General features: G+C 32.8%; 1 protein-coding gene and 1 long non-coding RNA gene across 2 annotated transcripts; one reads left to right on the top strand and one right to left on the bottom strand.

Annotated features, from left to right (window-relative positions):
• The first annotated feature begins 1,509 nt into the window (after window positions 1-1,509).
• LOC148628262 (antithrombin-III-like) lies at window positions 1,510-2,637 on the top strand. The gene has a single exon (XM_088564847.1). It carries the CDS (start codon window positions 1,510-1,512, stop codon window positions 2,635-2,637), a length of 1,128 nt encoding a protein of 375 aa, XP_088420973.1.
• A 7,087-nt stretch (window positions 2,638-9,724) lies between these two features.
• LOC148628261 (uncharacterized) lies at window positions 9,725-13,278 on the bottom strand. The gene is made up of 3 exons (XR_015919335.1): window positions 13,186-13,278; window positions 12,343-12,460; window positions 9,725-9,960 (listed from the first exon to the last, which is right to left on the bottom strand). It is a non-coding gene; the product is annotated as an uncharacterized LOC148628261 (long non-coding RNA).
• Window positions 13,279-19,087: the final 5,809 nt, after the last annotated feature.

The raw sequence follows: 19,087 nt of genomic DNA, 5'->3' as shown, positions 1-19,087 counted from the left end.
TATTTATTGCATTAATTATCAAAGTATTTATACCTAATAACCGCAATGAATTACTGTCAAGTGTTTGTAAAGTTTAAGATATTAATTTAGTTGAAAAAGCGCTCTGGAAATATGGCGGTAAGATTTTCCCAAAGTTTTTCCTGATATAAGCAGTCAAAACATATCTGCGACTCGAATGCTTCAGGATAAATTTAAATACCTTAATAGTTGTTTTCTAGATGTATTTGAATATGTTTGAGGCAGAACAGACCAATTTGAGAATTACGATGTGCCATCCCTTGCCTGATTCTTACACAGAATGGTACTTCAATCTATGATCCTGCAAATCCAAATCTTACATAGAGTAATCCTAAACAAAATTAGCGAAATATTTTTTTTTCAATGCCTTGATGGCATCTAACATTGTAAACCATGAAAGTTTATTTTTTGCAATGAGCCGAGTAGACAGTCGTTAGTAGTTTCCTTATAGATCATTATAATTCGATTTGCGAAACAATCGCATTTCAAAACATTCTTTCTTTGTTATTTTGATTAACATAACTTGTAATGTGGTAAATTGCGTAATATTTGTTTTATCCAAATATTTAGATAACAGTTAACTGCAATGAACTGACAAACCTCATTTTATTATGGTAGATATAAACGACAATGAAATCATTATCATTACGTCTAGTAATTCATACTTTTATATCACACGCCACCATAGCGTATTATTTACAAAGGCTCCATCCTACCAAGCTTTTGATCAAGGCAAAGAGAAGTGTGAACGTGACTAGCAACCAGAGATACGATAGACGAAAATAAAAATGGAATACTACATGTAGGATAAACTTCATATTGCTACTGTTGTAGTAATTTCTTGATGGACAATTATTCATTAAAAGCTTTTCACACTTACAAACAAAAGGTCGCAATTTTCTAGAAGGAAAAGCTTGAAAAGTTATCATAATTAGGAGTAATTGTACTCTACGTTTCTTACTCATTTCAAATTGTTTCATAGTCATTTTAATCCTCTGTTTCCAAACTTGTTTGCATTCTTTGTTGTATATATGTACACTATGTAAATATCATTACAGTCAACATGTCTAAATAACAAAAATCCTGTCAAACAGTTGCATGTAACCGAATAACATTGGAACACGACAAGTTCTTGATCAAGGCAAAGTAGTGTGAACGTGACTAGCAACCATTATCAAGATCTTAAGTACAGTTCAACTATCCTTTTTTACATAGAAAAGCATTTCGACACATATTGAAAATATATTCAACTGTTGAAAAAAAAAACTTTGTAATACAGCTCAGAAATGGGAAGTTTTGGATATCAATTAACTGCTAAGTACTGCAATATGGTTCCTGAAATCATTAAAATTATAATTTTTACAGCTATAGAACGTTAATGCTTAATCCTGAATAGGTCGTATTTTGCCTATAAATATCAGCTCAAAGCGTTCAGCTAACACCGTTGCAAAAGCGCATTAGAAAACGTGCTTATACTGTTCAGGAAACCAAATGGCTACTAAATCTTTGTTTGAAGAAAGTTTGAAAAGTTTTTCCCATGATATATATCAGGATACAAACGGAACAATTAATGCATGTATGTCACCTTTCAGCATTATTTCCGCTTTTTTGATGTTGATGATTGGAACCGGTGGATCTAGCAAATCACAAATAAAGTCTACCATTGTGAACAACAACTGGAATGACCAAATGATATATCATCATTACCAGGCACTAGAGGCGAAAGTGTTTAATACAAAAGAAATTGAACTCTCCATTGCGACGAAACTTTTCGTCAAAAAGGGACTAAGACTCAAACAAAAAGTTCGTAAAGCAGCAAGAGTTTACTTCAAGGCTGGAATCGAAAATCTAGATTTCAAAAAATCTAAAAGATCTGCGCACATCATCAATAGTTACATAGCTAGACGGACAAACAATAGAATAATTGATGTGATTGAGCCGAGCTTGCTCAACGACATGACTGTCATGGTCCTCGTTAACACCCTTTACTTTAAAGGAGAATGGGAAACACAGTTTGATCCTAGATTCACAAATCGAGAAGATTTTTCATTGACAAAACGAAAAAAGATCAAGGTAGACATGATGGCAAGCGCCTTTTCTGTTCGTTACTACAACGGAAAAAGTTTTTCAGCAATTGCTTTACCTTACAAAGGAAAAGAATATGAAATGATAATAATCCTGCCAAGTCTAACAGATGGATTGAAGGATTTGAAGAATTCGTTTTCTTCATCAGTGGCAAATGCCATTGAATCAGGTTTGGAAGAGAATTATCTTTTTGTAAAAATCCCAAAATTCGAATTTGAATTTGAAATTGATCTTAAAGAAGACTTGCTGCCTAAATTAGGTGTGACGGACATTTTCTTGCCTGATATAGCTGACTTCTCAAATTTAATAAGAAATGTAGAGACTAAGATATATGTGTCAGAAGCTAAACATAACGTTTTCATAAATGTGAACGAGCTTGGTACTGAAGCAGCTGCTGCTACGATCATTATTACAGGACTAACAGGTCCACCACCTCCTAAGCAGTTTATTGCTGATCACCCGTTCATGTTTTATATAAGACATGTTCAGACAAGTTCAATTCTTTTTATTGGTCATTTCGTTGGTTTAGCGTAAAAAAATGAAATTATTTGAATGTGTTCAACTTATATATAGACAAGCATCTGATCTTGAAAAATAAAACATCTTTCAATTTATTGGATTCGATTATCATGTCAGTTTCTGGAAAAAAAATATAAGTATTTAATAATATTACCCGTTTTGTGGAAGCGTAATCAAGGGAACCAAGGTTATAGCGGTAATCAAAAGAATGTAATCCAGGGACAAAGACCAGACTGGAAAGCAGACATACACAACAAAGAACATAAAGTAACTAAAATCATACATATAAAGTAACAAAAGTAAATGAGCAACTCGGACTCCACTAAAAACTGGGAGCATGGACCAGGTGCACCGGTAGGGTAAGTGTCCTCTGCTTTTCTAGAAACACCCGACGAGTTGCTCATAAAATGTCTAGTCCGGGATAGACAAACGAGGAATGTGTGTTTATGTAACAAAGGATTAGAAACCACAGTAGAAGCAGATGCTTTTTAAGTAGCATTCGCTGCTCGTCTTTCTGGAACACTAGAATTCAATGTAAGTTTAAGAGCGGGTCTTAAGATTGACGTTCCTTATATTGTTAGAACGTTTAGTTCTTTGGTATTTATTACTAGTGTGCTTCTACTGTTAACTTGATGTCAAGGCTATGTTTTAAAACATCTTATGTATCGCTTAGCGTAAAACATTTTCATTCTGTTTGCATTGCTTTTCAGAATTACTGAATTTTTTTAATTAGTATTCTATACATACCCTTTTACAAAGTGTAGTCATTGTCACCACATGACTTGACAATTTGAAAAATCATTTTCTACGTATAAGTCAAGACATTCCTTTGTTGTTGAAGTCTGAACGATTTACTGCTTTACATAAATGTATGCGTATTGTTTAAAAAAAAAGCCACAGACAAACTAATCAGAGAATATATCTCTCATATGAGGTAAACTTCCCACTATCCCCATTCCCTATTCCATATTGCCTCATTCGCCGTGCCAATTGTCCATTCATATTCAACGTTTCCTATACATTATAAACACGAATTATGCATATTACAAAATATTAGTAATTTTCGTAATTATCTAAGAGTAATCAAGGGAACCAAGGTTATAGCGGTAATCAAACACATGTAATCCAGGGACAAAGACCAGACATGGAAAATAGACACACACAACAAAGAACATAAAGTAACTAAAATCATACATACAAAGTAACAAAAGTAATTGAGCAACTTGGACTCCACTAAAAACTGGCAGCATGGACCAGGTGCACCGGTAGGGTAAGCGTCCTCTGCTTTTCTAGAAACACCCGCCGAGTTGCTCATAAAAAGCCAAGTCCGGGATAGACAAACGAGGGAAGGAAAACTATGACCCGTTGAATAAATCAGTTCTCGTGGTGCTGATGGATACACCATAACGATCCACGAATTCAATATTTAACATAAAGAACTAAGCAAAATTTGGTAATCAATAGAATGTGCCTAATTATAACATTTCTTTATCCCTTTTGCCCAACGTCCCATTAAATGGGACTTATCCCCGTACAGGTAATTTACAAGATATAATAATTATTGGAGTTCTCCTAATTTTCCATTCCGCTGGTCTCTGATATATGTTACATTGTGGTTGAAAGATGTCTGACATGCATATCTTCGTTTTTACGTAAAAGAATTCAAACTTAAATGTTCTGCAATAGGTTACTATGTTTATTTTCAACCCACTCAAAAAAACATTTTCGTCACAGATACTTCAGTATGATTGAAAAAGTTTATCAGCTTTTTTTCAAGATGTATTGAATATATTTGAGGCATATTATTATGTGCAACCCATTACCCCATTCTTACACAGAATGGTATTTAACAGCTTTATTAAAATTACGAATCAACCATGTACCATTACAACTTTACAACTGAAGATTTGAGATATGAAAACAAAATTTGAAGATCTTAATTAATCATCTAGTGATGAAAAGCTAGAGATCGAGCAGAATGGAGATAGACAGTCAACTTCAAACGGCTGAATTAATTGAATTAATCCAAATGTACTAGAAGAAAAGCTATAAATGGGAAAAGAAAGGAGACTTATCATGCATGCACTTCCCGACAAGTTTATTTAGGAGCAGCTGTAAAACTGAGTCAATAGCCAAAGTATTTGCTATTCTGAAGATCAGTGTTCCAACTTGTTACCTGAAGTGTACATCGGTCATTCACATTCAGTTATGTTTTAATGGAACTGCTAGCTGTAGTGATGGGGTAGTTCGCTTAATTAACTCCCACTATATAGCTGTATTATTACTCATTGTGTAGTCATAGGTATCTTAATGCGTCGGTGCATCACAGAACAAATTGTTGATGAAAAGTAACGCGTAGAAGGCTACCTTTGTTAACTTGATTTTTTCTTTAATCTATTATGACAATTTTGACGGATTTATGAAAGGCCTTTCTTGTTTCCAAATTCCATCATCTAAATATTTGTATTTAATACAACCCAGTAAAATGTTATATATATATATATATTTTCATGTCTTTAAAAATGTATGGCAACATTTGTTTAAGACCAATTTGAAAATATTGATTTTTTGCATACATTATACAAATACCTTCTCCACATATGCTGTCCTAAGGATTACATAAAGTATCCATATAATTTTATTTGTATTTTTCATGTACATGTATTTTTCATATATTTTATTCATCTGATTATACGTTTTTTGTTCAGTGTTTCACAAAAGGTTTTAAAAGAATATGATGTAGTTTTCCTGTGAGGTCTGTTCATGTATTTTCAAAGTAGCAATATATATGGATCTTATAGCTTTAAACAATTTTATTTCACCAAGGAAGATTGTACATGAATGTGAGAGTAAAACAAACACAAATTCATTAAATACATTAACTTCATATTTAAAGGATTACTTAGCGTTGTACATTACCTAGCATAACTCTTATAGTTTACCACAGTAAGTATATAATATTGCATTTTATATTATATATATTTGTAATAGAAATCATATAATGGCATAATATTTCAATTCTTTAATATAATCATCATCCACTTCATGGAATTCATCTATATAAATGTAATTTCAAAACGCTCAACTTATATTGTTACACTTGTAATAATCATTTGTTAGATTTAAGCGATATTTTTTACAACAATATTAAATTTTTAAAGAGTAATTAAGGGAGTCAAGGTTATAGCGGTAATAAAAAAAATGTGGTCTAGGGACAAAGACCAGACATGGATAACAGACATACACAACAAAGAACATAAAGTAACTAAAATCAACATACAAAGTAACAAAAGCAAATGAGCAATGTTATGTTTTAACATCAATTTACTTCTTAATAATTCAGTTGTTTTCATTTTGGCACTATAGAAAACGTTTTGGTTTTCTACATGTTCCAATAAAGAGCATAGCAAAGAAAAAATGGCGACATAAACTGTCATGGATTATAAAATAAACAAGTTTCCATTACAATATATTTCTTATTAAAGCATTTATGTCTTCACAACCAAGTAAGAGATGTCAGGGTAATAGACAGACTTTATAATGCACAAAATGAAGATCAATGCATCACGAAAGGGGCTAAGATCTCAAAAGTAAAGGCCGTGGATTATTTAGGATGCGTAAAGGAAAGAATGAAGAAAGACTTAAAGTTAAGACTAACATTGAAACATGGATTCGAGATCTAAACAGAACGATAAAGTATGCTTATGTGATATAAAATAAGTAAACATTTTTTTTTTTAAAAACAAAATCTGTCACGTGCTATTCACTGCTTGATTTTTGCATGGACTCCAGCTTAATGGTTCTAACCACTAACCAAATTAGATCCATTTTATGGAAAGATGCCTTTAAGGAACCTTGACTTTATAGTTATATAAATTCCCATGGTTATCAAGGCTGCTAATATTCAAATTTAAAAGAAATACGTTTAAATATTTTTATACAATTACTTATATCATCTTCCGATGCATATGCACCATGATTAAGTTAATTTATATTATTTCATCTTAAGTTTGTTTTATTTCATAAGCTACAATTTACTCATATCTTTTGCATATTCATCGGTAGTGATCTGAGTCCCTATTTTTTCGAAGCAAATTTTTGTCGTTCCCTCCGCGGGACTCGAACTCGTACCGCTGTGACATCTATGGCAACACCGCCTGCACTAAGTCCAGCGCCCTAGACCACTCACCAGCTAGGCTATAAAATATAGCTTTCGCCGGCCGGGTGATTCCTCCTAGTAGGATTAATCTAGGGCTCTAACTTAGTACACGATGTATGGTAGTACGGAACAGTTCATCTAGGTGTTATTATGTAGGATAGAGGATCAAATTAATGATGCTTGTCACAACCAATCAATATTATACAAACTTCTCAGAATGTGACGATCTATTCGCTACATTGCTCCATCGGATCAAATTGATACAGGAAAGATAATGTAAAATTATAGAGGGTCTGAAAAATTCCCAACGATGTTAGAACTGTCAAATTTGCGATGCAAATTTTTAGTCGTTCCCTCTGCGGGATTCGAACTCGTACCGCTGTGACATCTATGATAACACCGCCTGTACAAAGTGGAGCGCCCTTAGACCACTCGGCCAGCTAGGCTATATAAAAATATAGCTTTCGCGGGCCTGTTCATTCCTCCTCGTAGGATTGATATAGGGTTGTAACTTAGTAAACGATGTATGGTAGTACGGGACAGTTCATCTAGGTGTTATTTGATCATATATACTACATGATAACACCTAGATGAGCTGTCTCGTACTACCATACATCGTGTACTTAGTTAAAACTCTAGAATAATCCTACGAGGAGGAATGACCCGGCCAGCAAAAGCTATATTTTTATATAGCCTAGCTGGTCGAGTGGTCTTTGGCGCTAGACTTTGTGCAGGCGGTGTTGCCATAGATGTCACATCATTTATGCCCGTAAAAAATTCGAACATCATAAATTATAGTGCAATAAATTGATACTTTATTCCCAAAGAAATGAACGAAAAGTCAAAATAAAATAATTTGCTCGGCCAATTTCTAATTTCTTATCATTGTACGTATATAATTAATGAATTCAAGAGACTCTTGTTAAACCATAGTTACTCAGCTATACGATTACTTGGCTTTATTTCATTCGTCATTATTTCTCCAATTTTGTGTTTATCATAAAAAATTGTATCCCTAGATTACATATGCTAGCAATATCGACAACAATATATCTGATAATGCATTTAACCATGCAAAGTTGTCTTGGTTTCAAGTCGCAAAGAAATCATATATCTTTAAATACCATTACCAAATACTGCCTATATTAGAAGTGAATCATGGAAAAAAAAACACGATTTTACGGTCTACATATGCTAAATATTTACATAACGATAGTCCTTTCTGTAAAACCATTTATCACCAACTAAATCAACAAATCAAAATATCATTTTTATTGAAGAAAAGGCAACAACCGTGTGACAAACTAAGACTTGTTAGGAGGTCTGTAGACATTACTGAATAAGAAATAAAAGTGAATTTAGTGGGTTTTAGACATGAATAAATCACCTCCTGTCCGATTTTTTTATAGACTGCTACTTGCATTTTGGTTACATCCATTTTATTTAAGAGATATTAATTGCAAGAGGACCAAGATTCTAGCAAAAATCAAAAGAATGTAATCCGGGGACAAAGAACCCCTATTGAAAACAGACACACACAACAAAGAACATAAAATGACAAAATAATACATTCAAAGTAATAAAAGTAAATGAGAAACTCGGACTCCACTAAAAACTGGGAACATGGATCAGGTGCACTGGTAGGGTAAGCGTCTTCTGATTTTCTTAAAATGCCTGCAAAGCTGTAACAAGAAGAATATTCATTGTCTTTCAATGGTTATTAACTTTTTACAACACATATTTGCCTTTACAATTTCCTTAATTTCGTGTATATAACTAATTTTGGCAAGATGTGCCTATATGCTTCGGACTGGGTTGTGTTTGCCAAAATAATAAGTCGTTACTACGACCTTATTAACTTTAGAAATTGTCAGATTCCAAAAACTAAACCATTATTCTATATAGTTTTCTCTTTCATCAAACATTCAAAAGATATCTTACAAGTTATATGAACTGCTCATCCTTCAGGAACATTTGAATTGGTCAGTGTAGCTCGTGTCTAAGTGGATGAATTTAAAAACCCGTAATAGTGTCTTTAAAGTTTTTGGCTGTATTTCCATGTATATTACAATGGTTAATACACAGCAACGTCACCTTTTTAATAGACAAACTTTTATAGTTACCGTTTTATTTGTAAAAACGAAGAAAAGACTAACAATCATGTCGCTAGATATTTTCACAAAATCTTACATTGCTGCATTACAAAAATTCCATCAACCATTCCGTATACGAGTACGTTTTGTTCCAGATCTGCTTACCGTTGCAAATCGCTTTTTTGAAATTTTACTCTTTTTCCCTTTAATTTAGATTCAGTTTACAAAAGTTACAAACAATTGATACGGTTTTTGCCAAATACTTGTATATAAAATACTTCTTCCGAATTCCAAATAAATATGTGTTCGTCTTATAGTTACTTGGACACAGGTGTCAAAACATCGATTGACGACGCATAGTGACTCCTTGTTTTCTTAAAGAATGCCTTTGAATATATAAGAGTCCAAAAAGTAGTTTGACACATGCTTGTGAATGAAAGTCAAACATAGTATCACACTTATACACTAAGCATTTTCATATACTTTACTTTCAAACGTAAGTCCTAAGAAATTGTGATCGTTGTCAATAGAACGTAAGCAAATATATTATTTGTGAGAATTATCTGCTCTTTATTAATATTGTTTATGTTCAGAGCATTTTACGTGATGTAGAAACAATTTCACTGGCTTATGTTTTTTTTTTCTTTGTACGTGTTTTTTTTTATTATTATTTCATGTTTTTATTGTGTGTGTTTATTTTCCTTGTCTTGTCGTTATTCTAGGAAAATATTCTATTGATTTCTCTATCTTGGTTCCCTTGATTACTCTTTTGGCTAATCATTTGTATATACCATTTAGGGTCTCTATTTATATAACAGAAAAATTTATTTTAAAATAATTGGGGTTTTTTTTACCATATTTTACCCATTATAGCATGTTTTTTTACAGGGATTGACATTTAATACTGATACAATTGTTATCATGTTACTTTATTTTAGGATTCAAATGAATAAAAAATAGAAAAACTTGCAACAATTCTGACTTTAATAAAGCAAATGATGATATTTATTGGTCACTTTTTCTCACCAGTCTCAGTACGCATGTGTCCGAGTATCGTATTGACACTCATAATTGTTCCATGTAATTCTAAAAAAACAAGGAGGTCAAGAAGTATCATGTTTATAACATATTGAAAAAACATTCAGGAGTTTTAAACAAACAAATGCCAGAAAATATCATTATTTCTTTGTCTTTTTTATCTCTTAGTCACACAGTATTCTACGGAATAAACCATTTTGCTTTTGTATACTTTCACACAATTTTAATGAAAGTATCAACTTCTTCCAAATATACCGTATGTTTTTCTGTGAGATATTATTACTTTGTCGACATATGCGAGAGTAAGATATTTCTGTATATTATATATGTTAATTAACTTATGAGTTTAAAGTTTCGAAGAAGAAGAATATCGCTAAACTGCAAATTCTTGAAAAAACACCTCACAAACATAACGGTCGCCTTTTATGATGTAAATTAAAAATGTCTTCCTATCGAATTCTTTTCAATTGCGCCTTAGCATTCAAATAGCAAGCACGATGCCACTGCTGTTGAACCATAGATCCCAGGGGAGTATTCACCTACCAAGTAGTTAGACTTGTCTGACCACGAACTAAATATAATATACCATTTACCAAATATGGCTGTAGAACATCGAGTCTTAATTCCTTGTAATAATCATAAGTTCCTTTGGCGTCCTTCGGTAAAAGACACCGGTAATGGACTTTGCTACGTTTTCGATTTGGGGGTGGGGGACTTTTCCGGTTTTTTGTATACAATTTAGTTTTTGATTTTGAACTTCTCTAGTGTTTGGTCCTAACGCTGCTGATGACGGATTTTTTTCATTCAGACAATGTACATCATACCGATATATGCAGTATTTAGATTATAACAGTATAAAAATCTGTTCCTGTTATCTTCCATGGCCGTGATCAATAAGCAGACGTACGACTGGTACTTTTATTATTCAGCAATCACAATACAACAGCAACGTACAAACAATAAGAAGAGAGAAAGAGTCAGCAGACTCCCTTCTTGAGGGCGAACCCTCTTGAACTTGGATCTCTATCTCAGTCATAATTCTTCGTCTAAGTTCTTTTTTCTTAATTAGTTTCTTAAAGATCTTTATCTCCCTATATACACTAACTATTATGTAAAACAACTATGTATTGGTCAAACTCCCTGTTCATGTTTATGTTATGATTTATTTATTATGTTTATTTCCCTACTTTTTATGTGTCATTTATATAATAATAATAATACCCTCTTAATTTTATTTGAACCTGTACAACTACATTTTTCCTCGTGTACCCTTGTCATCTTAATGGTTGTATTCTTGTTTATGTATACAGGTAACTCATATGTACATGTTAACTCTTTTTGATTTGTACAAGTAATTAATATTAATTTGTTTTATTATCTGTTGTCCCCATTAAAATTTTATTGTGTATTGGTAGTTATTTTGTACCTGTGTTCATGTTTTTGTATAGTTGTTTTACCCCTTATACGTATTAGTTAATCAAAAGTTCATATGATAAAATATCAGTTGTAAAGTCTCAAAATGACCATACACTTTCCTCCCTTTCTCAAAGACTAACATTGTTTAATCATGATTGTCTAACCACTGTCCTATCACAAGATGCTTGGTATGTTTTACTGTGTTATTAACTTCAAATGAAACACATATGAAGAAAATACACAAGGTGACAAAAAAAGAAAAAAAAATAATTGCGTTGTTCTTTTTTGTCGAAATTATCCGTATAATGTATACCATGATAATAAAAGTGCCCTTGCTTTATGAAAAATACAGACAAAAAAACACACAAACACGACGAACAACACAAAACAAAACAAAACAAAACGAAATTCACTGGAAATCAGGGGAAAACTCAGGTACTCCTGAAGTATAAGTAGTTCCTGATTCTTGCGAGACACTTCATTCATTGTAGGCCGAGTCAGGCTATTTAAAGATGAAAGATATTTATGTCTGCCATATACCACTATATTGAAAGAGTAATCAAGGGAACCAACGTTATAGCGGTAATCAAAAGAATGCAATCCAGGGACAAAGATCAGACATGGAAAACAGACACACACAACAAAGAACATAGAGTAACTAAAATCATACATACAAAGTAACAAAAGCAAATGAGCAACTCGGACTTCACTAAAAACTGGGATCATGGACCAGGTCCACCGTAGGTTAAGCGTCCTCTGCTTTTCTAGAAACATCCGCCCAGTTGCTCATAAAAACTCAAGTCCGGGGTAGACGAAAGAGGAAAAGAAAACTATGACACGTTGAACAAATCAGTTTTCATGGCGCAAATGAATACACCGTAACGAAAACAGATAACTGTAAACCAGAAAGATCAATCGAGTCATGGTGACGACTGCAAAATTTTGACATAAACACCTTAATCTAAAGGCATGATAAAGGGACACTTTGTATGTTTACAAAATTAATAGTCTTACCCACTATCCTCGGAACCAAAACCTGTCCAGAATTTTCCTTCAGAAACCTTGTGTGTTTCTCCGTTGACTGTTTCTTCATTCCGCTTTACAGCACAGTTTTCGTCGGAGTATGTTATCTCTGCAAAGCATATTTTAGTTAGATTTTCTATGTATAGGTCTTATAAATATACTTATTTATACTATATGCTCAATAGTATTTCCTCAAGGAAAACAAATATATGTAAATATTTCTTCCACGAACAAAAGTGATACCATGACAATCGTTCATGTGTATACCAGACAAGACGAATCTTAGCGATTGAAGTAACGATTCAAAAGTTGAATAGAATATATATATATTCCGTACTCAATTATGTTAAATGACATTGTTTTACAAAAAAAAATCTGCTTAACAACATAGTAACAGGAAATTACATTATGATTATTTCACAAAAAAGGCTGTTTGACGCAACAAAACTAATAAAATAGATTCCTTAACTGGTAGGACCTGATGTAAATTCTGTTATTTATCTTCAATTGTTTTTTTTTCCATTTTGTAACTGGCTTTTAAAAAGTTATGCTCACTTAGCGTACCTATGGTGTTTGCTTTTTGTTCTACAGTTATGTCAGTGTATGATACAGTCCAGTGGGGGATCCAGGGAGAAGTGCAGCGGTTGGCACTCTTCTTTTTTATTAGAAAATATGTCATTTTCGTGTGACATATTGACAAAAAAATTGCAAATAAAGTCCTTGCACCACCACCCCTTTGTCAGAGGAACCTCGACTGGCACCTTCATTTTAAAGTGTCTGGGTTCGGCAATGCAGTACAGTTCAAGCGAAGTCCCTGATTTTACTAGGACTTACTTCTTTCTCCACAGCATCTGTACTTAATGGTGGTACCAGCTATCCAGTATGCACTTATGTACTTAAAACCAGGGCAATTCAAGGAACGAATTGTACCATCTGTTTGTAAATTTAAAAACACGTAATGGCAGGGTTATATCATTTATGAATGTATGAAAAAATAACAATGTTGAATTATTCCAATAGTCAAATATTACAAAACTCTATTAGTGTCAAACCAAACTTTTCCATCATTTATGTATAAGTACAAGTTCACATAAAATTCAGACACTGCCAATTGTAAAGTGATTCATGGCGTAAAAAAACACCTAACAAACAATGCTGTTTCAGTCTTCATACGCTATATAGTCGCATAACGATAGATATTTCGATATTCAGGTCAGCACTTTTGAGAACATCATATATTTATCTCCCACTAAAACCAACCAAATTAGACAAAATCAAGATAACTCTTGCCAAATGCCAATTTTATGTGCAATTTATATACGTTTTATCTCAAAAGCGGAACAACCAAATGAAAAACTGAGACTGGGTATGTGATTAGTGACCGTTTCTGAGCAAGAAATAAAATTGAAAAAGGTGGGTTTTTGACATACATGAATCACCTCTTGTCTGATTTTTATGAAAACCGCTATATAGAAAACCTACCAACATATGTACAAATTGCAAATTTACATTTTTTTTTTTTTTTTGTGTGAAATCGACCACAGCTCTTTAAATGTTACTGTACTAGTCATGTTTTGTACGGTGTGAGAAATAAAACCGATGGTAAATGGCTCTAACAATGGTAGTGATAAAAATACTTATGTTAATACTGTTTCGAATTAAGTGCAGCTCTGTTTTAAAACCAGGCAGAAGTTTATGACAATTGATTCATGCATTTCTTAATCCCATTTTTTTAAAAGTAGAAATCTTTCAGTAGGCCTCACGATATATAGCAGATCTAAGGAAATAAACATAGGGCGGGTTGTTTTAGGACGATATAAACAAATTTTAACAGTTTTATCGATTATCTTGAGATATAATGAATCACCCCTGCCTGATTTTAGACTGATCAATACTTAAAGTATTACGATGATGGTTAAAATGGTTAGAAAGATGACAATGTGGCTAATGTTTTAAGATGATGTTGATGATGGCAATAAATATATCTATGTGGCCACTACATTAGGATGATGGCAATAGTGGTGATGTAAATCCCCATATGACGACTGTATTAAGATTATGGTAAATAAGTCGTAAAATGCCCATATGATTGACTGTATTGAAATCATTGTTATACTGGTAACGAGAGGTGAAAAACGAAATGGAGAAGCACATGGCATTAATGCAAATATATACAGTCACCATGATATACTTACAGAAATTACTACATTTTACACGTCTTCTCCTGCCAGGTCCCTTTTTACACTTAAAGGTCCCGTCAGCAAATAATTTTGAGAAAGAGTACCCGTCTTTACATATAGCTGAGTAAGAGTAATCTCTTCTTCCGACTTCATCACCATCAGCATTTATCACAATAATTGTAGTACCTTTAACATTAAAAACTTGTCAGATTGTTTTAGTAAAAAATCAGACATTACACAAAAGAAGTCCCCTAACCTATCTAACTGTCTTCAAGTTTAGACAAAAATGCTTCCTCCACGTGAAGTGAGCTGCACAGACTGGAAACAGACAACATATCTCACAAAGAAAGGAACCAACCGTCACAATGAAATGAATTCCCTGCATTCGACTGGGTTCTTTGTTTATATGCATTGTCACGTCTATCTGTTATAGTTTTGCGTACATGTAGCTCACTTCACGAAATAGCCATCGTGAAAATTTACAGGTTGTAAAACACAGTTTAGGAGTTCGGAATCTACCTCATTGGACAAGATTTTGAAACCATGATTCGATTCACGTATAAATTAATAAAAATTGCTCATTAATTAGGACATCCAATAATATTATCATAAACTTTTTAAGATATACGAATCTTGAAAATATGTTTAATTTTCGCGTCACGAATCTTACCGCAAAACAATAATGAAATTTTCTAAATTTATGATTAACCTGTTAAATTTATTAGTTGAGATCAAAATCGATGAATTGCGTTTTAATCATGTTAATTAAGAGTAGTTTCTGTTTCTTTATTAGTTTGAAGATTTATTTTTAAAAATATGATTACATGTACGTTTGTGAAGGAATTTAAGAAATAACAACTTTGTATAACTAGAAGCAATGAATAGTAAGTTAGATCATCTTTGTCATTTCCTTCGAATGACATCCATAAAACTATCTCCAATTAAGATTTTCCGGTTACATCTTTCGATCGGTGCTACTGAGCCTTATTCGTTATTCAAATTTAAGAAAAAGAAAACGCACTTCAATTGAAGCGAAAACGATCCCCATGCAATCACTTAATATGATGTCCTTCACATAAAAATTAATCAAGTTCAAATAAAAACATCTTTTACCTGTAGTTTTGCCAGCTTTAACAGCTTTCCTCCATGCTCTCTTGGCTTGTTTCCCAGAGGCGTAGTCATGGTTCTGATGAGACAAAGTCACTTTAAGTATTAGAACTGCAGTGAAAACAACAGTACCAGAATTCATCGTGTTACTTCTAGTGAATGGTTACTTTATGCCAATATCACATTGTATTTATGCTTATTTCGTACATAAGAGTCAGCAAATATTGAAAAAATGAAAATAAGAAATGTTCGCTGCATAATAAGAAAAAAGGAACACGCACATATGTGAAATTTTGAATAACTATATTTTTAATTAACTTCTATACGAAATTACTATTCAGATTTGTTTAACATGTAGTTCATCAGGTAAACTTTTGTACATATTGTGCATTGCCACGTATATTTAAGTCTAAAAATGATTTATCTAAAATAAGATTAAACACTGATATTTCCAGAATTTATAAAGGAGAATGGGCGATGAATAGCCTTATTGGCCTAAAATACAGCTGAACATAAATCATAAAGTGTTGTATAATTTAATTGACTTCTGATAATTCTTGCAATGAAACAACAGAAAAAATTCTACCAATATTTAGATATTCTGTCAATTTTTTTTTTTTTTTTTTTTTTTTTGGGGGGGGGGTCACTTTCTGGTCAAATTTTTGACAAAGAAATGATGTCCACACCAAAAACACAAACAAAACTTCATATTTATTGAACACATTCAGTATTACATAGTTTATCATATATTGTTGTTTCTTTGGTCGTAGTTTTCTGGATGTAATTATGTCCGAAAAAAAAATTAACAATTTTCAGTAGTCTTTATTAAATGACGTAAAATTGTGGTTCCATAATGACGTCATTACAATTTTTACTATTTTACTATCATGTTTTTTTTTTCGTTGTTGCACTTTATGGATAGTGTATATTGGCAATTTGCAATAGTTGTCTTTATTGACTTTGTTTAAATCGGTTGATTTTAGTGGGAGATAAATGCAAGATTTTCTCAAAAACAAAAAAGACTATCATAACGTAAAAGTTAAGCATATGAAGACTAAAAAAACATCGTTCGTTTGTTCGGTGGGTTATCACTTCTTCCATAGGCAGTGCCTGAATTTTATATGACCTGATAATTAATTTAACAAAACAAATTCTTTTGGCAAAGCGGCGGTAGACATATTTGTTTACAAAAATGTGAACTTTTCATGCTAAGCATCGCATCTACCCAAAAGGTAAAAAATCCTACGGACACGGTGAAGTCAGCCTCATATCTTGACCTACACTTTGAGATCGATGGTAAAAGAAAACTATTGACCAAACTATACGACAAACGCGTTGACTTTTCATTCCGTATTGTCCACGTTCTTTCCATCAATGGTAATATCCCTTCAGTACCTGTGTATGGAGTTCTCAATTTATGCCAGAGCTTGCCGTAACTACGAAAACTTTTTGTAGTGCGCTAGACTACTTACAATTAGGCTTCTGGAACAGGGTTATGGTGCTACAAGATTGAAGTCATCACTACAGATGGTTTATGGTCGTTATCATGAACTCGTTATCTGCCAAATACGCGTGCCTCACTTAAATCGCTAGCTTTATATAGGTCTATGGTAATAATAGAAACCAATAGTTAAACTGATTAAGTCATAACTAATTCCAGTTCCAGAGCTTGTGGCTGTAAATGTATTTTAGACAATGTTTGACCCTGCATTTTAAATCTGAACAATGTTTTTAAGCATAGCAGAATTTGATTAAATATCCATCTCTTTAATTTCTCGTTATTTCGTGGCGAATTTCAATAAGAAAAAAAAATAGTTTAATTTAAGGAGTAACATGCTTTCTAATCGGATAAAATAAATTATGCATAATTTTATAGACCAAATTTTATACTGTTACTACGACACCATAAACTTTTTGATATTTAACGGAATGAATGGTATATCTTTTCTGTATATGAGGAAATAACCCTTATCACGTGGTGCAGGTAGCAAATTATTTTCAAGTATGCACTACGGACATTAAAATTATTTTAAATAGACAGAAACATTCGAAATAACCCCTATCACATACACTAATCTTTCTTACAACTTCTTACGAATAATAAACTATTAGTCACGAATCTTTTTTTTTTTATTACTTTATTCCTGAAGTATATAGAGCTGCCAAACCTCTCTTAACCATTCGTAAGGCATCGCTTACTGATCGCAATAACTCGTAAAGTATTCGCAAGAACTTTTTCCCTCATTAGACATGTCAAGTGTTCTATTGAAGAATGCAGGAGGCTGTATAGCTGGACTTTATATAACGAAATGAAACGCCATTGAAAAATCATTACCATTCGTAAAACTCTCGTATTCAAACCGCATGTATTCGTAAGAAGTCGTTAGGTAATCTTAAACCATTCGTAAATATTCCTTAAACTTAAAACATGGACCAAATCGATACCATTCGCATTGCACTCTATCACATGCATACGTAAATTGCTGATGAATATTGACCTGTTTTCGTGAACATATCATATTTACATGTATATATTAGTTGTTGAAAACTGGTCAATATCGTGATATTAAGATTGTCCCGCGAGCAGTCTAAATATCAGATATTGACCAGTTTAGTTACAACTATTATGTTTATTTCGTTGAGGAACCGTCTCCTTCATTGTCTTTGTTGTGTATATAATTTAAAACTTAAAGAAGTGTGACTTTGTCACATGCACGTATGAATCGCAACTGCGTTTTATTAATAAGGGGGGAATTCTAAATCCCCAGCTAGTCATTATCTTGAACTGTTCTGATAATGACCGGTTTTCAAGGTCGTTTTTTTTTTTTTTTTTTTTTTGGGGGGGGGTATTGACTGATGGAGATTCTGCCGTAGAATTAAGAATGATACATGACCAACTTTTATCCAATTAGAAAATCGGATATTTCACCGATATGAAATAATCATTCTTGGTCAATCTTAAGTGGTCGTTTACACTCGTAACCCATCATCAAGCACTAGCAAGACACTCGTAAAATTAGCTTGATTCCCAAGAATTTGTGTTATTCTTACGAATCTTGTTAATTTTGGAGATCCGTACTGATTCGCAAGTAGGATTCGTGAATGTGAAGAGGTATTAAGGGAAAATGTTTTCCAGGTTAGTTAATAAGTATACATTTCGAAAAATTTAATTAAAGTCAATTCAACTAATCCTAAGTGACCTTCCAAGAGAGAGCGAAATCAAGATCATTCACATGTACGACAGGTGGTATTAACGTATACAGATTAATTTTACATATAATGCACTACATAATGAATATTACATGTCAAAATCTGTATCAGATGTTGTATCAACCCGAGACACTTATGTATTATTCCAAGGGCCATCGGCCCGTGGGGTGATATAGGTCGAGGGTTGATACGGCATGTATATTCTGTGAAACGGTGAGATATAAGTCCAGAGGTGTGAT

This window comes from Perna viridis, chromosome 1, assembly GCF_037379345.1.
Source record: "Perna viridis isolate PV_CMFRI_1.1 ecotype Kerala chromosome 1, ASM3737934v1, whole genome shotgun sequence".
NCBI classification, from domain to species: Eukaryota; Metazoa; Mollusca; class Bivalvia; order Mytilida; family Mytilidae; genus Perna; species Perna viridis.
This window is presented reverse-complemented; position numbering and strand designations above follow the sequence as displayed.

What these genes read in the sequence shown, in the direction of transcription:
- LOC148628262 (XM_088564847.1), top strand. Translation starts at nt 1,510, where the DNA reads ATGGCTACTAAATCTTTGTTTGAAGAAAGTTTGAAAAGTTTTTCCCAT.